General features: G+C 34.2%; 3 protein-coding genes and 1 long non-coding RNA gene across 6 annotated transcripts in view; 3 read left to right on the top strand and 1 right to left on the bottom strand.

The window, feature by feature from the left end:
• LOC124448266 (laminin-like protein epi-1) overlaps nt 1-15028 on the top strand; it is a 33681-nt gene extending 18653 nt beyond the window's left edge. Inside the window, exons 38-56 of the mRNA XM_046999275.1 lie at nt 67-289; nt 526-611; nt 925-1126; nt 1815-2121; nt 2210-2429; nt 2623-2870; nt 3103-3324; nt 3728-3959; nt 4215-4461; nt 6871-6994; nt 7210-7313; nt 7665-8836; nt 9336-9430; nt 10101-10293; nt 11082-11234; nt 11559-11730; nt 13978-14120; nt 14407-14629; nt 14760-15028. Coding sequence (XP_046855231.1) covers nt 67-289; nt 526-611; nt 925-1126; nt 1815-2121; nt 2210-2429; nt 2623-2870; nt 3103-3324; nt 3728-3959; nt 4215-4461; nt 6871-6994; nt 7210-7313; nt 7665-8836; nt 9336-9430; nt 10101-10293; nt 11082-11234; nt 11559-11730; nt 13978-14120; nt 14407-14629; nt 14760-14917 — 4524 coding nt within the window. The 3' untranslated portion in view covers nt 14918-15028. The remainder of the gene's footprint in view (nt 1-66; nt 290-525; nt 612-924; nt 1127-1814; nt 2122-2209; nt 2430-2622; nt 2871-3102; nt 3325-3727; nt 3960-4214; nt 4462-6870; nt 6995-7209; nt 7314-7664; nt 8837-9335; nt 9431-10100; nt 10294-11081; nt 11235-11558; nt 11731-13977; nt 14121-14406; nt 14630-14759) is intronic.
• Nucleotides 15029-16676: 1648 nt separating this feature from the next.
• On the top strand, nt 16677-21049 carry LOC124454141 (L-tryptophan decarboxylase-like). 2 transcript variants are annotated; one of them, XM_047004959.1, is made up of 5 exons: nt 16677-16738; nt 18382-18856; nt 19281-19649; nt 19973-20213; nt 20475-21049. In XM_047004959.1, the coding sequence occupies exons 2-5, from the start codon at nt 18485-18487 to the stop codon at nt 20666-20668; spliced, it is 1176 nt and encodes a 391-aa protein (XP_046860915.1). In that variant the 5' UTR covers nt 16677-16738; nt 18382-18484; the 3' UTR covers nt 20669-21049. The 2 variants fall into 2 exon arrangements, with proteins under 2 accessions (XP_046860915.1, XP_046860908.1); XM_047004952.1 differs by having other exon boundaries at nt 16677-16742; nt 18393-18856.
• On the bottom strand, nt 19684-21757 carry LOC124454157. Of its 2 annotated transcripts, XR_006951350.1 has the most exons (3): nt 21552-21757; nt 21171-21341; nt 19684-19734 (listed from the first exon to the last, which is right to left on the bottom strand). It is a non-coding gene; the product is annotated as an uncharacterized LOC124454157 (long non-coding RNA). The 2 variants fall into 2 exon arrangements; XR_006951349.1 differs by lacking the exon at nt 19684-19734 and having other exon boundaries at nt 20799-21341.
• A 1705-nt stretch (nt 21758-23462) lies between these two features.
• LOC124452633 (33 kDa inner dynein arm light chain, axonemal-like) lies at nt 23463-26475 on the top strand. The gene is made up of 9 exons (XM_047003215.1): nt 23463-23643; nt 23898-24046; nt 24366-24447; nt 24569-24656; nt 24858-24915; nt 24997-25053; nt 25363-25426; nt 25655-25819; nt 26187-26475. Exons 1-9 carry the CDS (start codon nt 23563-23565, stop codon nt 26223-26225), a joined length of 783 nt encoding a protein of 260 aa, XP_046859171.1. The 5' UTR covers nt 23463-23562; the 3' UTR covers nt 26226-26475.
• The last annotated feature ends 264 nt before the right edge of the window (nt 26476-26739 follow it).

Genomic DNA, 26739 nt, shown 5'->3' with positions numbered 1-26739 from the left:
ATTCAAATCTTTTTTAGCAAGGTGCTTATAGAAGTTATTTTTTTATATAAAAATTGTTGAGTATAGAGTGAAGGACTGGAATTTGAAGCACAGATTTCAAAGAATACCAGCATTGATTTGAACGTCGAAGCTGTTGGACAGGTTAAGAGGGTTATTTATTTATCGGATTGGTTTGACAGACTTCGTGAACTGGTCGAGATTATCGAGGAGAACTTCAACGAAGCAACTGAAACTCTTAACGAAGTTAACGAACGATTCCCTGAGTTTGAAAACGCAACGTCGAGAATTGGTGTGTACATTGATCATCTGTTCTAATTTAATATTTAGAGCTAATCTTGATTATGTAGTTAGTACATCTTGATATGTAGGGACAACATTTTGATATTTAGGTAGTGCAATAGTACGAAGCTCTGTATATGTAGCTATCATTGACTTCACGTTTGTCGAATTCTTTGTTGCATCAAGGTCTAAACACGTATGTTGTGACGTTAACATAGCATGCTTTAAGAAATCTTTCTTTTCTAGAAAATCTAGCAAAAGTTGTTGAGACCAAAGCGAAAAATGCTAATAAGGATTTGACAGATGCGAAAGCTTTGGTAGATGGAATTAAGGTAAGCAATGCCGAGGCTAACGCTATCATGATTAGGAGGAATAGAAATTATTAACTTTTACTTCATAAGCATGAAGCTCAAATTCACAACTATATGATTGACGTGTATATTTATCCAATGGATTTTAAGCTTGAGCTTAGATTATTATGAGTACGAGGTTATAAGCAAAAATGTATATTAACACATTGAAATCAAAGTTCTACAGCTTGAAGGACACGTTGAACTCTACTTACTGCATGTATAATACAGCATTTAAAACACCGATGTATTTCTATAGATTCAAGTTTTATTTATATATCCATTGTGCTTTTAGATTCCAAATTTTGAGGAACTAGAGAATGCTACTGAAGAAATAATGAAACTATTAGATGATTTGATCGTTGAAAGTGAAGCGATCAATAGGAGCATATCGACGGATTTGGAAGATGTGAAATTAAATCATAGTCTTACTGAAAAAGAGATTGATGAAGAAGTCGTAAAACGCATTCTTCGTATTCGGTATAAAATTGAAAGAGGTAAGACCAGAAAGCGAGTTGAAATGTGGGATGGAATGAAGTACTTATAATGTGTGCCACTTCAACTAAAACAATATTTATCATAATGATAAAAATGCTGTTGTACCTCCTAGTTTATATAATTTTGCTCTTCTCCAAAGTTCATGCAAAATCTGTATGCCTTGTTGATCAATCAAAAATAGTTGCTCTATTGTGCTATGTTTGCTTTTGTAAATCAATGAATATGAAGTTTTACATGAAGAAATATTAGTCGAAGGTGCACCTTGACTTTGTTGTTTTTCGCAAAAAAGTATATTCATGAGTAAAACTGCAAAGTAGGTAGTTTAGCTTGTCTATGAAATGGCCAGAATGAACATGTTTAATAACCAGAATAATTGTTATCAAAGTATGTGAATTCAAAATTTGATTTTTTTATGTGACAATCTCCATGCACGACTTTTTATACTGTGTATGAACATCTGAAACGTGTTTCTCTGCGTTTTGATGCTCGTTACAATTCATGCTGCTCGGGAATAACGGTATCAAAAACCGTTCACTGCCATTCTTGTTTTTAAGGCATGACGGGATCAAAAACCGTTCACTGCCATTCTTGTTTGTAAGGCATGACGGGATCAAAAATCATTCACTGCCATTCTTGTTTGTAAGACATGAGGGATCAAACATCACTATTTATCATATGTTTTTCTAGGACGTGACGGGATAAAACATTACCCAAGTTCAGCGGGTATTTACAATGATGATACGTCAGTTGAACTGCGCATACCAGATGTTGCATTTAGGCCGTCAAAACAAACGAGGGTTAAATTTGACGTATCAACACAACAAGACAATGCTTTATTGTTGTTCATGGGAAGTTATCGCGAGTACTTTGCATTTCAAGTGGCCAGCGGTCTGCTATACATCCAATACAAAGTGGCAGGTGTATCAGGCAATATTTCGACCTCACTCGAAGTTAAAAAAGGCGCAGAGGATTGGCTATTGGTCGAATTTACAAAGTAAGGGATTGTTTCTGTGGCTAGTCACGTTGCATTCATGTCAGTTTTAGTAATAGATTTTATGACAGTACAATTTTTGTCTCTTCAGGATAGGAGCGAATATTAATGTGACAATTGATGGAGGTGCACCTTTTACCACAACAATTAAATCATCTGACTTCAAACTTGTCAAAGGGGAATCGCGTCTGTTTGTTGGTAAACCTCCAGAAAATTTTAAAATTCCTGAAGGTGTCTACAACACAACCTTAAATGGCGATTTTGAATATTTGTCCATCAACGGTCGACGAGTTGGCTTATACGATGCATTGGTAGGTAGAGCCTTGGTTTGGCGTAGCAAAGCTTGTAAAATATGATATTTCCATCTATCCTAAAAAAAGGTTAGACATGCTAACAATTTGGAGAGAAATATCATGGATCATTTCTAAAGAAACAGCAGTAAAGTAAATGATGATGATGGTGAGGATTTTATTTATTACGTTAAATCTTTTGACACTTTTTTAGAATTACAACACATCAGTTGTACCATCACAAAGTATCTCGAAAGTGAGAAATGATGGAGACAAGTATCAGTTCTTTGGAAAACAATTTCTTGCCCGATCACTTCCTAATAGGCTTAGAAGTAACAGCAAAACAAAAATAACTACTGTCCAATCAAATGGTTTGATTATGTTCTTCCCTATTGATCGTGGTGTAAAGCCCACTAAAGATTTCCTTTCTGTTGACATTGTGAATGGTACTTTGAGACTCAGGTAAGCTTTATGATAAGATTGTTATTGATATGTTAATTTGAACGTTCTTATACATTTATTGCACTGTTGTGTTCGTTTGAAAAGAAATAGATGTTTCTTTGTGCGTGGCTTATATTCTATATTGAAACCGAGAAGTTTGATGGAACTAAAGAATCGAACTGAATCATTCAAATTTTCTTTTTGATTTTCCTGGTTAAAGATGGCCTTTCCAGAAGTGTTTTTCATGGTTTAGATTGAAACTCGACGAAAAAGATAATTTGCAGTACACAGAAAGGCGTTACGACGACAACGTAGAACACGAGCTGGCTTTAAAAATCCTTGTTGACAAGGCAACGCTGAAAATTGATGATAAAGATGAGCTAAAGATAGAAGAAAGGGCAATAGGCCGTAATCCAGCTGTTGGAAAAAGAGCTTATCTTGGTGGCTATCCACAAGAATACATTCTCTCACAAGCGTAAGTTTGCAATGTTTGTACATGTCTATGTTTGACCTAGTCTATCACATCTCAGGATACTCTACTGTTTCTTTATTCTTTTTCTCGTGTCATTTTAACTGCCTATCATTTTAACTTTCTGTCATTTTAACCTTGTATCAACTTAAACTTGTGTCGTTTAAACTTTTTGTCATTTCAAATTCTTGTCATTCTAATCTTCTATCAATTTAACCTACAGTCGTTTTAACCTCGCGTTCTTCTCCTGCTTTTTGTGCCGTCTCAATTTTGTGTCTAAACAATTTTGGAATTTGACTGAATTTGCATTTGCCCAAGTTTGAATTTAGAGCATTTGCACAAAATATTTGAAAATAGTTCGTTTTTTTTGCAAGTCAAACAATAACGTGTGTTTAATTCCTCTGTTTAGTATCGATATACCGTTTTTTGTTGGCTGTATGGAGGAGTCTGGTTTGGTACCCCATTGGGATACATTTGGTTTTGAACGTGGCTGTGATTCGTCCCTAATAACGAGCGCCATATTTTCAGGCGGGAATTCATCACTTGAGATTTCTGATCCTGTGAAACTATCGTCGGACTCACAGATAAGCTCTTTATTCAAATCAAATGGCGACGGCTTGCTCATGAATTTGGAAAGTGATGTACGGTGATTTTATAAATTTGTATGCAAGTATAGAGCTACTCTTTTACAATTTAACTTTACTTTTTGTTGAAATGGCTACACGAGTAAATTGGACTGGAGAAAAGAAAAACATAAGATCTGATTAATTTGAGCATATTTACAAAATTCGTGTGTGATGACTTACATTGCATGAGTATGATAGAGTTCTGTACAATTCGAACATCTCTGATTGATAACTGTCTCAATAGATCAAATTTTTTCATTAAAAATGCAGGATGGTGGATTTCTTGGCATTGGTATAGATAATGGCAAGTTAAAAATTGATGGTAAACTTGGTGATGACCAATTTGGAAACATGGGGTCCCGTCGACGTCGTAGTTCTGATGATCGCGATATTGAAGATGGTGAATGGTATTCATTCACTGTGCGAGTGAACAATGGGAAACTTGATGTTTTACTTAATGACGAAGTTATCTTTTCTTTTGAGCTCTCTTCAAAAGCGATTGCTGCTCTTGAGACAGGTTTGTTGCTAAACATTTTTGAACAAGTAAAAATTCTGAGATGAATACCTTTTTCTTTTCTTTTCATCTTAAGCTAAACTTAAAAACTTGCATTAATTTACAATCCAGATATTCTGGAGTCGTCTCCACACTTAAGGTTAATCCAGCTTTCCAAAGGTAGACACACGTGTCTGAAATACGAGATCTAATTACAAAATTAGGTCAATCAAATGGTCAGACATAGTATTGCTTGTGTATAATAGTGGCAATAAAATAGTTAGGAGATGCTTTTGAGTTTTGGGGCATTTGTGAATCTGATTCTTACAACGAAATACATACTACATGCCTTTTCACGTAATCAATTCGACGGTTGTCTTTATGCGATCAAAAGAAGTCCTTTGAATCCGAAAAGTGTACTGTTTAGTCTCCAAATTACTCGAGAAGTGAAGTGCTTGGCTTATTAAATGTTATCTTTGTAGAAACTATTATGAAAATTGAGATAATCCCTTTTTTTCATTAAGCCCATGGATTCTTTCGTTCATGATGAGATTCCGGTCCTATATTGTATAAGGAAGCTCTCTTTTATTACGAGAAAGTTATGAGAAAGTTACATTGTGAAACGTAACAAGTAAAAAAAAGTATAAATTTTCTTGGAGTTGGTTTGTATTATAAGTCAAAAAGGCAGAAGTTGTTTGAACCTTCGCAGTATCCTTGAATGTTCTAGTTTTTTTTATGAGAAGAATTCTTGTAAAGAAAAAAGACAAATTTTGCGGAAAACAAAAAATCCCGTTTTCGGTCCATGCCTCCCGATACCCCGAGATAGTTTAGCACTAGAGCGTTGCATGTTATAGGAACCAGACAACCCTTGTTTGCCATGAAGCCCATGGATGGTTTGCTCGTGATACATGAGAAACAGTAAATGAGAGAGTTAATCAGAAAGGTATAAACCAATAAAAATTGTATAAAACATGTTTAAGGTTGTCTTAAATTATAAAAGGCACAGTTTCATAAGAATTTAATTGAAGCATTGCTTGGTTTTTTATTTTAAAAAGATAAAATTTGAAAGCAAAAACCCCGTTTTCGGTCCATGCTTCCCGATACCTTGTTAATCTTAAGGCACTAGAACGCCGCATGTTAACGTTTCGGTAGGAGATTTCGGCCCCTCCACGCTATCCTACTTGGGAGATGCAATAGCAAGCTTCCGCCCATCAGACCCCGAGATCACCTGCGATAGGCTTTGCTCGGGGTACGCAGGGAGAGTGCGGTCGCCACCGAAGTGTGGGCCCCTAGCCACTGCATACTATATCGCACCCAGCTTCCACTGCTAGTTGACATCTACTATATGAAGTTTTAGCTTTATATATATATACACAAATTCAAAGGCTTACGAAAGTTATGGTATTATTACAGTAACTACTGCGCATGCTCAGATGATTTCTTTGATAATTTGCGACTAAGTGAACTAATTGCCACAAATGTTGTGCAAGTACATATAGTTAGTCGTTGCCATGACTATGAACAATTACTTGAGTGGGCTGCGCATGCTTGAGCGCATGCGCAGATGATTTCTCTATTAAATTGCTACTAAGCATGCTATTTACTTTAAAATCGGTGCGAGTAGATGCAGTTGGTCGTTGCCATGACCATGACATGAACTTAAGCATCTCTTAAAGTCGACTGCGCATGCTTAAGAAGGCTGCGCATGCGCAGATGATTTATCTAAAAATTTGTGACTGAGCGAGCTTATTACTCCATAATCGTTACTAGTACATACAGTTGGTCGTTGCAATGACCATGAAATTGGAGAGTTGGTGGAGTTTACTACACATGCTCAGATTAATTCCCAATTAATTTTTGACAGAACGAGCTCTAAAATCTGTGTTTGTAGATGCGCTGAGCAAGTTTTCAATCATATATTTTTGGCATGCTCTTTGTCTTCTTGACAAATGCATATCAAACTCATCAACACTTTGTTGCGTCGCTCGTAATATAAGCGAAAACTTTAGAGATGTTTTGTTTTTCTATAACTTTGTATCTGCATATTTATTGCATGTCATATCCAAGCTTTCCTTTAATTTGACGGAAATGGTTTTTATTCACTGTTACACCTTCTGCATTTATAATTAGTTGTTCTGTATTTCTAAAATAAGATTTACAAATGCCCCAAGAGCATAATATAAAACAAATTCCGAAGAAACAAGACATCTTGAGATTGCAAAATATGAATCAAATCAAGACGAGAAGTAAACTGTAAATTTTCGACTTTATTTCAAAGTCATCCTCTCCAAGAGCATCTTCTTTCTATTTTATTGCCACTATTCACCATATATAGTACTATGTCCAAATTTTGTTGTTTGATCTCGTATTTTTGACGTGTGTTTACCTTGGGAAAGGTGGATCTAATCGTACTTCTGACTTTTGCCCTTGCAGGTTTCAAACTTAACTTTGGAGGTGTTCAAAACAAAGAAAATAGCCAATCATCATTAGTGAGGAACTCTGACGCATTCTATGGTGAAATTAGTGATCCAATCATTACAAATGATGGTAAAACAAGGTAATATAAGGAAGATAGAACCCTTAAAAGGAACGGCTTTAGAAAATTTAAGTCTTTGCTAAAGATATGACTCACGAGTGTAACCCATGGGTTGTGTTTTAAAAATACAGACGGTAATCTTGAAGTTCAACTTTATGTGTAAACTGATTTTTTACTAATGAGATCGTAATTTTGGGTTTTTTTTCATAATTGCCTTTCTTGCACTTTCTTTATAGTGCCATTGACCTTACAAATACGAAAGAAAAGACTGGTGTCGACTTTAGAGCTGAACCAGTTCCCTATTATGAGCAACCAGTTGGTGTAACATTGCAAATACCAGGTAGTGTAACATTGCAAATACCAGGTAGTGTAGAGTGTAGATCGAAAATCTAAAAAAAGTTTCCATCTGGTTTTATGAAAAACATTTGGAATTTTATCTTTCATAAATATCATTGATATGATGCTGTTCAACAATGAGAAATATACCGTTTATTCAGCGTTTAATGAATGATTGCTTATGAATAAAAGATATATGAATCTTTTACAAGTAGAAGTGTTATGAAATGGCGTAGACAGCCTGTTTATCTGAAATCATACTGTGTTTACTAAATGAATTGTTTATACATTCACGCTCATCTATATTATTTTGCTATGAAGTTTACTACAGTGATTTTTTTCTTTTCAATCCTAGATTTTACCACAGATATTCCAATATTTACTGCTGTTGGAACAGCACCAAATGGAATATTATCTACAAAATTTTTCTCAGAATTTTCTTCAAGACCTTTCTCGGCATTTTCTTCGGAACCTTACTCAGAATTTTCTTCTTCACATACTACAAAGTCTTCTAAAGAACTATCCACAGATTCTTATTTGTCACCATCAACTGAGCCTTCCGCAATGTCTTCTATTGAGCCTTCGGAAAATCTGTCTTCATTACCATCTACAAAGCTTTCCTCAAAATTTTCTATCACATCATCGATAATATCGTCTGCACCACAATCCACAGTACCATATAAAACACCATCTATAGTATCGACAGCAGCACCATCCACAACATCACCGATGCAATCATTTTTGATACCATCCACAGTAGCATCTATAGCACCATTATTTACTGCATCTTCTGTAGTATCATCTATAGCACCATCTACTTCATCTTCTGTAGTATCATCTATAGCACCATTTACTGCATCTTTTGTAGTATCATCTATAGCACCATCTACTTCATCTTCTGTAGTATCATCTATATCACCATCTACTTCATCTTCTGAAGTATCATCTATAGCACCATTTAGTTCATCTTCTGTAGTATCATCTATATCACCATCTACTTCATCTTCTGTAGTATCATCTATATCACCATCTACTTCATCTTCTGTAGTATCATCTATAGCACCATTTAGTTCATCTTCTGTAGTATCATCTATATCACCATCTACTTCATCTTCTGTAGTATCATCTATATCACCATCTACTTCATCTTCTGTAGTATCATCTATAGCACCATTTAGTTCATCTTCTGTAGTATCATCTATAGCACCATCTACTTCATCTTCTGTAGTATCATCTATATCACCATCTACTTCATCTTCTGTAGTATCATCTATATCACCATCTACTTCATCTTCTGTAGTATCATCTATATCACCATCTACTTCATCTTCTGTAGTATCATCTATATCACCATCTACTTCATCTTCTGTAGTATCATCTATATCACCATCTACTTCATCTTCTGTAGTATCATCTATAGCACCATTCATTTCATCTTCTGTAGTATCATCTATAGCACCATTTACTGCATCTTCAGCAGTAGCATCTATAACATCATCCACGGTACCGATTGCGCAACCTTCAACGGTAAATCTACTTGTGCTTGTTCAATAACTTGAGCTCCCATTTTTCATTGTCAGTTAATTTGTTTGATATGACATTTTTATACGCTGAAGTTTAGTCGTTTTTTTCTCAGTTTTACAAGTACGCTTAGCCATTCTAAAATAACTCAGAATCGCAACATTTTACCAGTATTAAAATAAATTTATATATATATATATATATATATATTCTACCGTTGAAAATACCTTACCCGAGCCATTCTTCCATTGTGTACTGAATAGTTCTTATTGAAAAATGAAAATTTTGTCGGGGCTCTAATGGAGAAAGCAAGACCTATTCAAGTATAGAATGGTTTCATGCTTTGTAAGAATGAACATTTTTCGTTGTTTTGAGACCGCTGATCCTACTTTGTCTTATGACTGCATCCTTTTTTAACACCTCGTGAAACGCTAGCTAAACATTTGTGAGAAAAAGTAAATTATATATACGTATTTATTCGTATCTACAATTTTTTTTCTAACAGTGCCCGCCAGAAATTGAGTATGCCGATAACACTCTTGCTGTTACTGGAAAAGGATTTCTTGAATTCAAAGTGACGGAGCGAGGATTTGGTTCGAAGTCAGTTATCAAATTTATCAAATTCTCGCTATAGTTGATACTCCTTCTTTCCTGCAATCTTTTCATTTTTCAAAATCTTTCCGTTGAAAAAAGCTATTTAAATTGGTGGTTTGCATGTTACGTCACGGCTGCCATATTGGTTAAATTAAAAGAAACATTTTTTTTTTGTTTACTATTCAAATTTCAACCAACATAGCGAAAATGTCTTTGTGAAAATTGCGGTGGTGGTATTATATATATATTTTTGTTTATCTCCGATCTTGTTTAGTTGAAAAGACTAAATTCTTCGCCTGTTGTTTTTTTTATATGTTTAGTTTAACTCTGTGTGATTGTGAAATATCTATTAACAAACAGATCAATTTTTTTTCTTGCATCCCGAGGACATACTGCACTTGTGGACGGAAAAAAACACAAAATAACAAATGAGTTTTTTTTATCCCAGGAAAACCATTTTTTGTTTGAGAAATTGTTTTTGCCGATATCATTGTTTAGGTGGAAAGCGAAATTTGAATGGAATTAATCATGATAGTTTTATACAGGATATCCTGGCTATTACAATATAATGTTTTCATTTGTCTACTTATTTACCAGTTTGTCCCCTTTATTGTGAGTTAGGTCATTCGGTCGTATCAATGGAGCTATTTTAAAAATTGTATCTTCATTTTCCAAGGGGTGGACTTTCGTTCGAGTTTCGCACATTCTCTCCTGACGGTATGCTGATGTACTCGGCTGACAAAGATCAAAGGGATTACATCAGTGTTTTTTTGAAAGCTGGAAAAGTTTACTTTGCATTTGACACTGGATCTGGGGATTTGATATTTACATCTGGAACTGATGCTGTTAACGATGGCTCTTGGAAGAAGGTATATCTTTCCCTTAAAGTTTCTGTCCTGTTTTCAAGAACGTATTGTTTTGTTGGGTTTGCTTAATGATCACTTTGTTTTGACACTCGAACAACTGTAGCGTTTTATACCGTATCTATAGCTAAGCATTAACACAGAAATATTCGACATGAAAATAAACTGTTGAACTTGTTGTTTTGTTGTAGTACTTTTAGCGGCGTTTGTTTTCTAGTCTCTGAAAGAAATTTTGCACTTTCCGTGGATCACTAGTGATCATTAAATGTTATCATTGTAAAATCTTTGAATTCTTTAACTCTACTTCAACATTAAATGATACGAGGGAAGAAGATAATCTTTAGCCATAAAGCCATGAATGGGATGCTCATGATCGGCCACAGTAAACGAGAGAGTTAAATAAGAAAGATATAAATCAATCAAAATGTATAAAACATGTTTAGCGTTTGCTTAAAGGAAAAAAAAAATTCTTTGATATTATAGTACGTATATTATAGTCCCCTATTCCTGGGACAAGAAAAGCACTTGAGAGAGTTCGGCTCCTGCCATGCTATTTTACTTGGGTCATGAATCAAAATTGATTGCGTCCTACTATTCTAAGAGTTAATGGAGAAATAAATATGAAGCATTTTATTTTTTCATTTAAATAACGAGTCAAAGGCAGTGTGTTTTTAAACTTTGCACTACTATTGAATCCCTAGTTTTTTTCTTGAAATTTTCAACCTGCCATTAGAGCTATTTACTTTGACCAAAAGGTTTATACGATAGCCTGTCAATCAACTTCATGCTTTCAGGTAACAATTTATCGCAATAAAGTTCAAGCAACTTTAACTGTGGATGGTGTGACGACGAGAGCCTCAGGAAAACCTGGTCCGACGGTCATCAATCAAATCATGTTTTTATACTTCGGTGGTTATGTGAAGGAAGTAAAGAAATCTAAAATCAGTGTAAGTATTTATCTTTGTAGAATTACTTAAGAATATCTATCGCTCGTGTGATGGAGGTAGCCAACGTTGGAAAATAATATATTTTTGGAAACAAGGTGTTTAGAGAGATGACAAGAAGTGGAAAATGTAAAAGGTCTTCGTGATGTATTATGTCATGTCTGATTTTCACACGAAGAATATGAAGAGAAATTTTCTATACACTACTGACTAACTTTACATTTTTAAAATGGACAGCCATCATCTTATTTTGCAAGAATAATTTTGTTAAGTTGGTGATTTCTTGGGCTTATTGATCGTGTGTTAAAATTTTTCTTCTCTTTAAAGGAAAACTCGCGTCTTCCAATATCAGCATGCTTTCGTAACCTTGAATGGAGCAGTGGTAAAAAGTTCCCATTAAAACCATCAAAACCCAAGAAGCCGAGAAAATGTTTCCGGGACATTTTAGACGAAGAGAAGAGTGTTTACTTTTATGGCTCTGGTAGTTACATGGTTGCAGGTACCTCTCTTTTTATCTATGTGGTAGTTATATGGTGGAGGTACCTCTCTTTTTATCTATGTGTAGTTATATGGTGGAGGTACCTCTCTTTTTATCTATGTGTAGTTATATGGTGGAGGTACCTCTCTTTTTATCTATGTGGTAGTTATATGGTGGAGGTACCTCTTTTTTTATCTATGTAGTAGTTATATGGTGGAGGTACCTCTCTTTTTATCTATGTGGTAGTTATATGGTGGAGGTACCTCTCTTTTTATCTATTTGGTAGTTATATGGTGGAGGCACCTCTTTTTTTATCTATGTAGTAGTTATATGGTGGAGGTACCTCTCTTTTTATCTATGTGTAGTTATATGGTGGAGGTACCTCTCTTTTTATCTATGTGGTAGTTATATGGTGGAGGTACCTCTCTTTTTATCTATGTGGTAGTTATATGGTGGAGGTACCTCTTTTTATCTATGTGTAGTTATATGGTGGAGGTACCTCTTTTTTTATCTATTTGGTAGTTATATGGTGGAGGTACCTCTTTTTTTCTCTATGTGGTAGTTATATGGTGGAGGTACATCTCTTTTTATCTATGTGGTAGTTATATGGTGGAGATACCTCTGTTTTTATGTATGTGGTAGTTATACGGTGGAGGTACCTCTTTTTTTATCTATGTGGTATCACATATATAAATATGGTAACACATATTTATATATGTGATACCATATATAAATATGTGGTATCACATATATAAATATGTGGTATCTTTTTTTATCTATGTGGTATGTGGTATCTATCTTTTTTTATCTATGTGGTATGTGTTACATGGTTGCAGGTATCTCTCTTTTTATGTATGTGGTAGTTATATGGTTGCAGGTACCTCTCTTTTTATCTATGTGGTAGTCATATGGTGGAGGTATCTCTTTTTTTATTTATGTGGTAGTTATATGGTGGAGATACCTCTCTTTTTATCTATGTGTAGTTATATGGTGGAGGTACCTCTCTTTTTATCGATGTGGTAGTTATATGGTGGAAGTACCTCTTTTTTTATCTATGTGGTAGTTATATGGTGGAAGTACCTCTCTTTTTATCTATGTTTAGTTATATGGTGGAGGTACCTCTCTTTTATCTATGTGGTAGTTATATGGTGGAAGTACCTCTCTTTTTATCTATGTGTAGTTATATGGTGGAGGTACCTCTCTTTTTATCTATGTTTAGTTATATGGTGGAGGTACCTCTCTTTTTATCTATGTGGTAGTTATATGGTGGAAGTACCTCTCTTTTTATCTATGTGTAGTTATATGGTGGAGGTACCTCTTTTTATCTATGTGGTAGTTATATGGTGGAGGTACCTCTCTTTTTATCTATGTGTAGTTATATGGTGGAGGTACCTCTCTTTTATCTATGTGGTAGTTATATGGTGGAAGTACCTCTCTTTTTATCTATGTGTAGTTATATGGTGGAGGTACCTCTCTTTTTATCTATGTGGTAGTTATATGGTGGAAGTACCTCTCTTTTATCTATGTGTAGTTATATGGTGGAGGTACCTCTTTTTATCTATGTGGTAGTTATATGGTGGAGATACCTCTCTTTTATCTATGTGTAGTTATATGGTGGAGGTACTCTCTTTTATCGATGTGGTAGTTATATGGTGGTACCTCTTTTTATCTATGTGGTAGTTATATGGTGGAGATACCTCTCTTTTTATCTATGTGTAGTTATATGGTGGAGGTACCTCTCTTTTTATCGATGTGGTAGTTATATGGTGGAGGTACCTCTCTTTTATCTATGTGTAGTTATATGGTGGAGGGATGTGGTAGTTATATGGTGGAGGTACCTCTTTTATCTATGTGTAGTTATATGGTTATTTTTATCTATGTGTTATATGGTGGAACCTCTCTTTTATCTATGTTTAGTTATATGGTGGAGGTACCTCTCTTTTATCTATGTGGTAGTTATATGGTGGAGGTATATGTGTAGTTATATGGTGGAGGTACCTCTTTTATCTATGTGGTAGTTATATGGTGGAGGTATTATCTATGTGTAGTTATATGGTGGAGGTATCTCTCTTTTTATCTATGTGGTAGTTATATGGTGGAGGTACCTCTTTTTATTAAGTTTTTTACTGTCGTTTAATGACAAATTTTATGTTTTTGGTAATTATTGGTAATGGTTATAGTGATGGTACTTATAATGGTTATTATCATGGTATTGGTAATGGTTATAGTGGTGTTGTTGTAGTGTTTATGATAATTAATTTTTTTCAGAGAAAAGGTTTTTCGTTGGTCGCAAAATGAAATTAAGTATGGATATAAAACCGTTTTCTTCAAATGGAGTTTTGGTTTCTGTTACTGATGGACAATTACCCAGAAAAGGAGATTTTGTTATTTTAGAGCTTTTCAACGGAAGTGTAAGTTAAAATGAAACGTGTTATAAAGTCTGTCATATCATCTCCATGTGAATTTAATGTTAAACATGATTTCACGTAATGTTTAATATCTTTTCTTCATCAAGAATACGGTAATGCTAAAATATAACTCGTTCTTTTTCAACTTGTGGCGTTGAGAATTGTAGATCAATTGATTTTAAACATTTGACCTTTCTTTATTCTAAAACAACACTAGACAAAGCATTTTATCATCAATAGCTTATGTAAATGGTGCAGCATCGTCAATGATAATTTGATATATTATTAGGTGATAGCTCGCGTTCAAAATGGTGACGGTGTTATCAAGGTATCCTGGACACCGGAGAAAGGCGCTACGTTGTGTGATAAAAAATGGCATCGCATTGATTTCTCGAAATTTGGCACGAAAGTCATGCTTCAGGTTGACCAAGACCCACCTATGATAGTACGGAAGGGAAGGAAAAGCGTTGGAAATACCAAAAATCAGCCCCTCTATGTTGGTGGAATACCAAGTATGTTTACATTCTGCTCAATTTTAAGGTTACCTTTATGTAATTGTATGTTATATCCTAGTAATCTAAAACATAGGCACTATGATACATTTTACTTTTTAAATACTACGTTTTTATATTCTCTATTCAGAATCTCTGAAACATTCAGGCATTGAAGTGAGAGAATCTTATCAAGGATGCTTAAAGAATGTGAGAATTCAAACTTCAAAAGTCATGGATTTATTCAAACCTGTATCAAAGCACGGGCATATTTCCATGTTTGGTTGCCCAGTTGCTGATTCAATTTGAAAATATCTATTATAATCGATCCTTCTACAGCGTCTTGTTTCTTTCTTAATCACATATGAGAAGATGAACTGTAATAATCATTGAAATTAAATGCAATTTTTGTTTTTGTAATTTTTTCCAAGTTATTTCGGTTGTGCTTGAGTATAATTATGTGTTCAATTTGATTAGGTCGAGATGGGAAGATTTGATAGATTTTACTTTCTATTGAAATCAATTGTGATTATAGTAATTTTGCAATATGAATACATATGAATATAGCGAGCTTTTTATCAATTGTCCGCCGCCTATGGTTGAGTTAATCCTGTACAGTACCTTGTGTCTCAGTGCTTGGGTGAGTAAAATGTCAACGATTCGTATATGCATTAACATTAATCATAATGACAATGAATTGAAACTCATGATGCATGTCAAATTTTCTTCAATAATTACATTTTATGTTATTGACCGCCACGGAGGTCCGCAGGTAAAAACAATCGAAAAACATTTGAGGGCCTCCCCGAGGGTTGTTTATAGACGTTCCGTTGTTGCTTTTACCTGAAATTTGCACTTGTCACTTGGGCTCACTGCTCAAATAATATCCTCCATTGTGCTTTAATTAAAGCTCATTTTCATTCTTTACGAGTTGTCGTGCGGATGGATGTGGTGGTTGTGGTTGTGGTTGTGGTTGTATGGTTCGTTTCACTTCATTGTGTGTATGTCAAAAGATATGAATAAAACAGTTGTATAAGTTACTCATCAAATGGAAACCGCACATTATACGTGTCACTGGTGGCAGTCTATCGAAAGCATCAAGAGAAAACTCTCTGCGATTTTATATCTGCAGTTGTACGTCAATTTTCACTGCTATCATCGAGATTGGTACGTGAGTAACCATTCTAAAGTTGTTTTAAAATATTGTACTCACTGAACACATTTTTTCAGTTACGACTATACGTGATTAGTTCATTTCACCTATCTTTTATTAGTTTTATGTTCTTGAAGATTTTATGAGGATGGCGTACTATACAGTGCACGTTTTAAAGCATATTTTATTTTTGTAATATGTTGCAACTGTGCAAGTCGTGTTGTAATGATCAGCAAGACGTCATTTATTTATAGAGATCCTAACCACTGTCCTAACCGTGTGTTATATGATATGTATGGTAAAACTAACATATTTTACCTGCCAATCATGAATCATAATATCATGTGTCAAAGTTGTTTTCCGTCCGTATGATGTCGCGTGTTAATCGCGTGACAAGTCCAACATTTTACAGATCAGCCCATATTGTATCTCCTAACATATCGTCTGGTATTTACCGGGGAAAGTACTGGGTGAAAGTTAATGGAGAAAACACCATTATGAATTAACACGAACGTTCAAATTTTCTATATTGGGAAGGCTAACGTTTCTTGAAATCTAACATATCTTGTAAAACACGAATTGAAAAAATAAGGATTTTTATCAAGAGCTCATACAAAATTCCTGTCCCCTTGACCATTTGTTTTGAAAACTAAATTTCTATTTAAAATTTGTTGTATGAACACCAATATGCGAATATCTGTCTTTCTATTATCGTCATTCAATCCGAGAGTGTTTGGGTTTCGATAAATTTAAAATGCTTTATGTACACCTCGCCATCATTTTCGCGAGAGGCAATTTCACTTTTGAAGATATGCACGTGACACACGTGTCATGTAATTGGTGGATATAACAGCTTCGACAGTGTCTGGTGCGACCTGACCTTATAAGGTGGTGTTATTTGTGGAAAGTGTTATTTTTCATTTAGCTATTGAAACGCGGTGGTGTTGCAATTTTTGTCAAAAGCCGGTGTTAGAAGAGCAGGTGAGTAGGTGCATTATTTATGTATAATTTTATTGAACTTATTTCTGCATTGCTCCTTCTGTGGTTGCAGGTTACACTCTGCTTTTAGCGTTCATTTTACCTATTTTTGACATTGAGAAATTGAAGTTAGCTTATAGCGGTTACCGATAAAAGTCGAAACGACTCGCTGTGAATGAATGCTTTGTTCTTCTGTGAAAAGAGGTTGTTGGAATGATTTTGGGTCTTGCACAATCATGTAAAATGTAATTTTTTTATGACATTGTCTTTTTCATATTCAACTGAAGGAAGCAAATGGAAGCATGCTGAAACTAAAAAAAAGTTATAATGGTCATACGCCATTTTTCTCTTCATAAAAATTCTTTTGAAAATTCCAAAGTTGAATTTCTATCAATGAAATACAAACTTTCTTTGTCTGAATTTTTGGTTGAAGTTACCTTTTGAGTTAAATGATCCCTTAGAAAGGAGAGAGAAATAGCACAATAGAAATTATATTCTTTCGGGTTTAGATAATGAAATTATCCATATTTTGCGTTACTATGAACTATGAAGGCATTGGATGAACTCAATTTAACTCACGTTCAATGTTCCGGCTTGAAAATAGCTCCTCTGTATTTCCGTGTTTCCTGTTGCCATTTTAGCCAGATTTATGCGGAAGGTATTTTTAAACCGGCGAAACTTGAATTCCAATAGATGTTCTCATTGATTGGTGCGCAAAATAATCTTCATTTATCTTTCATGCCTTCGTGTCGTGTATGTATGTCTACACACCGTATTATCAACATTCTATACGTACATGCGAATGAAAAAGGACCAATGAATTAAAAGTAAAAATATATTGCAAAAATATATAGAAAACTTTGTTGGAGAAAGAAGACGCTTAACGCTAAATTTACATGATGATATGAGGGAAGTTGTATTGTTGTGTAATTGTGAACTAGCAAATAAGAAAAATGCTCAACATCTTACCATCAATTTTCTATTGGAAATCATCTTTCCATGGAAAATCACTGGGAAACATACGTAACTATTATTTCTTAACAGTAATTATGTCGTCGTCTACATACGTTAAATTGTTTGGGTATAATAAACGTGCAACGACAGAATCGAATTACACACAATCACACAATAAAAGATTGAAAAATATAGATTCTTTGATGATTTACGCTTTTTTTATCATGAAAAAGTCGATTACAAAATTTCAGTAAGCATTGGCATATAATGACGTTTTCTTTTGGCCAAATTATTGAAAGCTACTCATCGTAACTTGATCCAAGAAAATGATATATTATATAGAAGAAGCCATTTATGACACTAAGTAATATTATATGGAAACTGAAATTTTAGATGTCTGAGAAGAGACCTTTCGCTTTAGTAGCCAATCATCACCTCGCTTGTGTAAAACAATTGCTCTAATGAAGCCATTACAGAGACCTGGTCTTGCTATCTGCTTCCTAACATCATACTCCACATACAAACTTTAACTGTTTTATTTACAAGTTTTTTTACAAGTTTAGAATTTATCCAAAAAAGGAGATTTGGTTAACTCAGGGTAGTAAATGAAAAACTACATTGCAAAATTAATTACATAGCTACTGAACACTCTTACCCTTTACTGTTGTCTGATAATTGTCATGCAATGTTTTTTACTAGTTCTGATTTTGCTATTTATTCAAAATGTCAAAACCTACTCAATTGGTGGATGGGTGACTGCTGATTTGAAATCAATTTGTCATTACGTCAACATGATGAAGAAGGCCACGAAAGTTACCCATCCTGCATTGCTTGCCTTAAAAGAACTCATCGAAACTGACCCACAAGTAAACATGCTATTCACAACTATGTTTCACCAGAAATTTGAACCACCACAGCCCAATCCCATTTCGGATTATATGGACATGCTTTTCAAAATGCAAACGATCATTGAATCTCCCCCTGTGTATAAAAGCAAACTTGGAAATGCCCCCCTGAATCATCTTTTAATTTACGTTATGGCAACCCATGCTGGGACAATGGCATTCATTAATGAAAAGGTTAATAAGTGCTTCAGAGAAATTCTGAACGCCTGGGCACAGCTTTTGAACCATCCTGACTCAAGAGCAGTGTTGAATAAAAAGGTATATTAATGATTTCATTACTTGTATCTTAATTTCTTTCTTAATGGTCTTCGCCTTTGGCTTATCTTTAATTTGTTTCAATGATTTGAATTTTACGGCTATGTAGGGTAAGAGTCACCGCCTTTAGACTTTACAAGGATCCTTCATTTTGCCTCCCTCCAAGCTATCAAAAAGATATCCTCTACATTTCTTATCAATCCTGGTGAATTTATATAAACAGAAAGTTGTTATTTCTAGTTTAATGTATGGATATTATGATGCAGCCGAGAATCAATAATTGCATAAATAAGTTTTCTTAAATGGTTGATATCATTGCATGCTTGCTTTAGTTGCTTGCAGGTAAAAACTAAATGAAAATATTCGTTTTGTAGTGAGTCGAAAGTACTTTTATTGCATTGCTATTTTATATTTTTATATTTTTTAGGATGGTTGGCTTTCCCCTGAAGCATTAAAGGATATGGGCGGAGATTTCTTAAATACGTACAAAGTCGACCTTGAAGATCCATACTATGGTTTTACATGTTGGAATGATTTCTTTGCTCGGCGACTTAAGGATGAAACAGTGAGACCGATTGCTGACCCGGACGATCCATCTTCATTCTGCTCTCCGTGCGACGCAACACCTTATTTCATTTGCAAGAATCCAAAATACCGTGATAAATTCTGGATCAAAAGGCAACCGTATAGTCTGCAGCATCTTCTGGATGATGATGAATTGTGTAAAAAGTATGTTGGCGGGACAGTGTATCAAGCCTTCTTGAACACAGCCAACTACCATCGCTGGCACTCACCGGTAGGCGCTAGACACTCTACATATTTTAGTGATATTTGATTTGTTGTTTCTTCTTAATATTTTACGCTCTTCTTTCCTTTTAAATCTAATGAAGAATGTTGTTCGCATGCATTAGTTCAAAATAAGTAGTTCACAGTAAGAAGAAAAAACTGACGTTGTTCTTGTACAATAGCAAAAAAAAAACACACTGAATATAGCAGTTCACCGAAAGAAGAAAAAACACAGGATTAGAAGTTTACCGTTAGTGACAACATACACAAAATGGAATTGAACGTGTCCACCTCATCATGATTTCACATGTCAAATAACAAACTTTTTTAAAGGTCAATGGTAAAATAACAAAAGCTTACGTCAAAGAAGGAGCTTATTATGCTGAATCGCCATCTGTGGGCTACGATCCAACAGCTAACACGTACTCCCAACGCTACCTCAGTCATGTTGATAACCGTGCAATATTCCATATTGATACAGAAAAGCTTGGCAAGGTGATTTTTGTTGCTATAGGAATGGCTGAAATATCTAGCTGTATCATACAGACCTATTTTGGTCAAGAGGTGAAGAAAGGTAAATCATATCTTTGTTTATAAAATTTGTACTTAGCAAAAATTTATTAAATACCAGACAATAAAAACAGTCTTTAGCACAAGTTAAGTGTCTCATACATGCCTCATCAAACGAAAATTAAACGCATCTCAAGATTTACCTCTGATGAAAATGTTTTGAAAAGACTAATATGTATAGATCTTATTGCTTCTAAAAACTGCAAAAATATAAGGTATTGTCCGTTGCATATCTTTTATTCCATATTTTTACCTCTCTCTTCAGGCGAAATGATCGGTACATTTCAGTTCGGTGGCTCTTCTTACTGTTTACTCTTTGAAAAAGGCCTGAATTTGCATTTTGATGCGGAGGATATTCCCAAAAAGGAATGGAACACAACATTACAGAAGGTTAATAGTTCACTGGGGCGTATAAAGCAGCACCGAACACCGCTGAAAGGCTTGTGTTTTTATTGTTAAAAACGTTTCTCATGCACCGTATAGCTAAAACCTTTTACACATTATACCTAATACAGACTCTAAAGAACAATTATTTTGCTTCATGTAGATTTTATAACTATTTTTCGTAAAGAAAGAATATACTTTGGGATTGTTATGAATACATTTTATTACAGTACATGTACAAATATTCGTTAAAGGTACTTTCGATTTCAATTTGGTTTTGAAAAACTACATCTTGAAGACCTTCTCGTTTTTGATGTTTCGAGAGGTCCGTAGTGTTAAAGGAGACTAGGACTGGCAAATATGATTTCATAAATAGATCGTTGAGCTCTCTTATGTAAATACGCTATTAAATTCTCTCCTCTTAAGTGAAAATATAAACAATGACATGTATATCTACATACAATTGTGGTTTTTTCGTGTAATAGATCTCTGCTTGAGCTCTCACTTTAACAGTGTACGCTTGTGCTCCCTATCAGTTGAATATTGGTCGACCAACAAAATACATAAAAATTTTTACCGTAGCAACCAAACAGAAATTTGATGATCACATCCATGATTGTCAAGACAAAAAGATATCTGTTTTCATCATTTGTGGAAAGATCTGTTTTCACTTCTCTCTTGTTGTCTGTTAATTTGTCTGTGTTCCAAACGTGAAAACGTGTTACCCTTACTCAGGAAAAACATTGTCCTTGAAAATAAATACACAGAACTTTGAAGAAACACGCCAATTTTTTCGCAGCTGTTGACTTCAGATCTGTGGTCTTAAGACTCTTAAGCCACTAAAAACATAACAATATTATACAAGAGCTCAAGAAAAAATGGAAAAAGTAATAAGTTGTTTGAAGATTGAACACGAACAAGTTGTCACATATTGTTATTAGTTTCATAAAGTAATCACCTTTGACCACATTCGGCGTCTTATTTGGTGCCGAAATTTTCTTATAATGACCTTAAAACTTCGATCATGTATAACTTCTGTGCAGATAGACATTTTTAACCTTGATAAATAGTTAACTGTATTAATGATATTACTACCATCTTTGGTTTGATCAAGTTGACAAGTAATCAAATATATATGAGAAGCATGTATCATAGTACCAAAGAACATAAGCCTATGACATGACGACCTCCCACTGAAATTGGATAGCTGCTGGACGTCCTTGCTTTTCTTGTTTTGTATTATGTATGCTCGCCTGCGCTGTTCTGTTTGATGTTTGAATCTAACGAACATCAACTTGATATCTGTCTGTGAATTTACTAACCCTATATTGTTTTAGAAGCTGCAGTTAACGCTTATTTGGCATTATGGCTAATGTAAATATCTTGCGCGAACAGCGAATGGAAATGACAAACACGTTTGCTGCAATTCGGAAGAAAATTTCGGACGTTCAGGTTTCCATTCGTGATCTGGACTTGAAAAGCCAGGAATACGAAGAGCAAAAAGTTGAAGCTGAAGAACGATACGAATTAGCTCGAGGTCGTTGTATCAAACTGCGAGATCGAATCGCGGACAAGGAAAGAGATTTGTTCGATGTCGAAAACCAGATCCCTCTCGCAAAGTCAAGAATGTATGAATTGGAAAGCTTGTACGGTGAGAACAAACATTTCGAAAAGACTTTGGCTAGAACTCGTAAAGAGGTAACGGAGTTGGAGACGCGCAGAGAAACCATTCGTCAACTTGTGAAAGAGAATAATGAACAATGCTGGATGGCAAAACAAAAAATGCATAAATTGGAAGTGCGTATCGAAGATGTTAACAGAACCATAGACATCCACATGCGTCGAATCATTGTTGCCCAGGACAGAATTGCTGCTGCTAATGTTCAATCGACTACCATCAGTAAGAATTACACAGAGCCTAGCAAGAATGATGTGGAAGGTAGATATATGAAAAAACTACGTATGCTGAATGAGGCAAAAGAAAGACGTAAAGAATGGGAGGAGAAAGCGTCGATATTGTCAGGGCGCGTCGAGGATATGGAGAAGGATGTGCGAATGTATCATGATAAATTGCGAGAAATGTTTAGCGGTCAACGTGAACTCGCCTCGTCAAAACTACTTTAGGATAAGAGAATTCTGTTTTAGTTTAGGTTGGAATTTTAATGATAAGTTAAGAAAGTGAAATTGAGAAACATATTGTTGAATGACGTTAGCTTTTGTAACGGGTCTGTTAAATGTGAACTGCACAACAGGTGGTTATGTCATAGACATTTTTTAAGTAATAAATTTATGCTGTATCTATTGTTGTTAAAGATAGAAATAAAAGTTTTTTTGTATTTTTCACTTTTGAGGGTTTTTGTTTACATATGTGAAATATTTAGGGTTAAATATTTTGATGAATACGGTATATTGAAGACTGCTAAATGCCAATTGCTTTGTGACGACAGACATGGCATGGGGAAAATATCTACCTTCTGTTGTCCAACAGTGTCTGCTAGGATAACTTTTAACTTTTAACATTATGGATACAGATCATGTTGTCAACATTCCTGAACGAATGTTGATTCGGATGCATGATTTTTGAATCCTGAACGAATATATGATTTTTGAATTTTCTGCGTCACCGCAACTCAATGTTTTTTGCAAAACATGAAACTCAATATGTGTACAAGATAAATATAAATATACATGTAAATATAAACATAAACATAAGTTAATTGGTATACTTTTTTTAATAAATATAATTTATAGAATATTGAACTCATTGGCAAATATAAAAGTTAATCATAGATGGGATTTAGATATATAAATAACTAAAATGAGAATATTATGAGCCAGCAATTTATGATCAGCAGTTTGTTACCATGGAAACTCATAAAGTAAACTTAGCATTGGCATTATATGATAGCCTCAAAGTTGAGGAATTTTTTTCTTGATTTTGGCGCTTTTCGTAGCTTTATGTGGCAGAAATGATTCCTCCAAACGCGTCGTTGGTCAAATACGACAATCCAGCCTTAGTCAGCCGTAATACCGACAAGAAATCGCCAAGAGTGGGTCTTAATTTTGACTTATAATTTTCAATATTTTTGTTCATTTTGAAATTTTGATTTAAGATTTATTATTTCATTTACTTTGAATATGATTATGAATTCTGAAAAGTATGTAGAAGCTTTCAGGAGTACACAAAGGCAAAAGTGCACACGTTCACGCTCAGTACACAAACACTCGAAGTCTCTAACTCAACAGTGTTTTGCTCCTAGTTATTTGTATGTCCAGCTACAATAATTACTGACTTTTCTTGCAGTCACGTCCTTTGAAAGTGAGTGCAAAGCAAGAAGTTAATGGCAGCAGTCCTATTCCACCGCCACCTAAAACGGGAAAGATAAATTCAAGCGATGTGCAGAGTAAGAATCAACAGACAGAAGAGATTCTTAATTCAATACTACCACCAAGGTTTACAAATTATACTATTAAGTATTTTTCAAATCTTTTTTGTATGCGTTTTTCTTAAAAACATTAAAATCAATGCTTCTTCAATTTACTATGTATGAAAAATATTTCATGTTTGACCCGTATTAACTTTTACTCGTATAATCAAGTCATTTTTTGAAATTCAAAAATGAGATTTAACTTTGAAACCTTGACCACTTTTCCAAATGTTGACATATTGAAGAATTCACTAAGAAATGTTTCCAACTAAAGTTTTCTATGACATTCAATTGATATGACTATAAATATCTAACTACAAATGCTTACAATCTGTTTAATGAAGAGAATGGACGGAGAATGGTCAGCTTTGGGTACAACAAGTATCAAGCACACCAGCCACAAGACTAGATGTTGTCAATTTACAGGTTTGTAAAAGTTATAATTCAATTCTGGTTACAGTCTGTTTTACCAGTATTGAAAAACTACAGCATTCATTTACCCAGTATTTTTTTAACTAGTCTTGACATAATCTAAACTAATATTTAGGAGCAATTAGACATGCGACTTCAACAAAGACAAGCTAGAGAAACGGGTATTTGTCCAGTAAGACGAGAGTTGTATTCTCAATGTTTTGGTGAGTAATTAGCTTCTAAAAAAGAATCTCTCGTTGAAAACAACAAAATTTAAATTATAACCCACTCAGTTATTGATCAATGGTAGTTGTAAATCTGTTACTGTTGTTGTTTGTTATCCAGGCATTTCATGCATTTAATGATTAGGATAAATGTGATTTTGTCTTACACAACGTAAGATTATGAATTTACTATTTTTTAAGATGAACTCATTCGTCAAGTCACCATAAATTGCGCGGAAAGAGGTCTTCTTCTATTGAGGTGAAGGGCATTTGATTTTTTACCTGCCGAACATGCGTCACGAAAACAGTTTTTTGAATAACTACAATTTTGTTCCTTTAGAGTACGCGATGAGATACGAATGACGATTGCTGCTTATCAAACTTTGTATGAGAGCAGGTATAGAAAAAGCAGTATTTGACAAGCTTGCGTTAAGAATGAGTTTGAAAAAATTTTGAGATAAACATTACTTAATCATCGTATATTGCTTTACATGTTTTCACATTAGTTGTTATATTGATTATTAGATTGATTATTGAATATATTGTTTGATTATAACAATCATTATTGACTTTACTTTGTTGACGGTCATCAAATCGTCATCAATAATCAACATTTTTCTTTTCCCAATGATACACTCAAAACATTTTAATAAATTTTTTTGAAAACATTTGCGAGGTATCTTTTCATGTTTTTGATGTATTGTAGTGTTGCCTTTGGTATGCGAAAAGCGCTTCAAGCTGAGCAAGGAAAAGCTGACATGGAACTCAAAGTACGTCACACGATTATCTAACTTTAGCAGAAACTTTTCTCTTGTGTGTAGCAAGTTTATACACGTAACAAATGAATTCATATGTTTTATACTATTCTTTAGACTTATTTTCTATTTATGAAAGTTATTTCTTTTCATTATCAACATTTATAATTTATAAGTATATTGAAAATGTAAAGTCCACTGTCCAAGAACGCTTACTATTATCTTACGGACATTTCTTTTCAGATTGAGGAGTTGGAAGGCGACAAGAAAGATTTTGAACGTCAAGTGAACGAACTGAAAGCGAAATGTGATGCGATTGAGAAACGTGAAGCAGAACGTCGTACGATCGAGGAAAAAAAACACGCAGAGGAAATACAGTTTCTGAAACGAACAAACCAGCAACTGAAGGTGTCATATAATTATTATGATAACCTATAAACAATTACGATGCACATTAAAGGGGAAAAACTGTCATGTTGGTAAAGAACTAAAGACTGTAACTCCCTTTTCCCTCTCCCTCAATTCGAAGAAACATTTAGCCTACCGAATATCTTATATGTACTTAAAGTCAGGTTGAAGCTAGCTAAGTTTTGTAGAGATGGGGTGAATAAACTTTCAATGGAGTATTCTGGATTTGGTTAGTTGAATTGGGAATTTAAAATAATTACTTTGGAAGTTGGTATATGTGTTTGTTAATATACGTACATAAGTAATCAGTACAAATCATTACAGGGCTTAATGACTTAATATTTTGTTTTCATGTTTTATTTTATAGACACAACTAGAAGGAATCATCGCGCCAACAAAGAAGTAACATATGTCTGTCTCTCATTGTTACAGCACCCACTGCAAGAAAATACATAACTTACGTTTTATAATATTATATAATTATATATATATAATGTGTATTTAATTGAACATGTATTGTGTTGCCCTTTTGATGTAATGTTTAATTCTAATACCTTAGGACGTTTCAACTATGTTGTAGCTTAAAGTTTGTGTTAATCGTAGTTGAAATTGATTATTCTAAGGAGAAAATTATAAGAGAGCATTTTTTTCATTTAGTCTCTGTTGCTTGTCATAATTATTTGATAATTAAGAAAATTTAATTGATGGAAAAACTGTCAAGAAACTTTCCTATTAGAAAAATGATGTGACTGGTATAAAGCGCTCACTTTAATTCCATGGAGAATTGGAGATAACCTCTGTATGTTTATACAAAATGATTTTTACCGAAAATTGTTAACCAAGGCACTAAGAACTGAGAAGAAATATTTGTCACGTATTTCTACTTTCATCGCGTGACCTGAAGGTTGATTTTTTTCATG

The sequence above is a fragment of the Xenia sp. Carnegie-2017 genome, unplaced genomic scaffold, assembly GCF_021976095.1.
Source record: "Xenia sp. Carnegie-2017 unplaced genomic scaffold, XeniaSp_v1 HiC_scaffold_13, whole genome shotgun sequence".
Taxonomy (NCBI): Eukaryota; Metazoa; Cnidaria; class Anthozoa; order Malacalcyonacea; family Xeniidae; genus Xenia; species Xenia sp. Carnegie-2017.
This window is presented reverse-complemented; position numbering and strand designations above follow the sequence as displayed.

Excerpts from the sequence above, each read along its gene's own strand:
- LOC124454141 (XM_047004959.1), top strand. The coding sequence starts at position 18,485 with ATGATGAAGAAGGCCACGAAAGTTACCCATCCTGCATTGCTTGCCTTA. Across the intron at positions 18,857-19,280 it reads GAGCAGTGTTGAATAAAAAG|GATGGTTGGCTTTCCCCTGA; the intron begins GTATATTAATGA and ends TATATTTTTTAG. Across the intron at positions 20,214-20,474 it reads TGGTCAAGAGGTGAAGAAAG|GCGAAATGATCGGTACATTT; the intron begins GTAAATCATATC and ends CTCTCTCTTCAG.
- LOC124452633 (XM_047003215.1), top strand. The coding sequence starts at position 23,563 with ATGATTCCTCCAAACGCGTCGTTGGTCAAATACGACAATCCAGCCTTA. Across the intron at positions 24,047-24,365 it reads AATTCAATACTACCACCAAG|AGAATGGACGGAGAATGGTC; the intron begins GTTTACAAATTA and ends TGTTTAATGAAG. Across the intron at positions 25,820-26,186 it reads GAACAAACCAGCAACTGAAG|ACACAACTAGAAGGAATCAT; the intron begins GTGTCATATAAT and ends TTTATTTTATAG.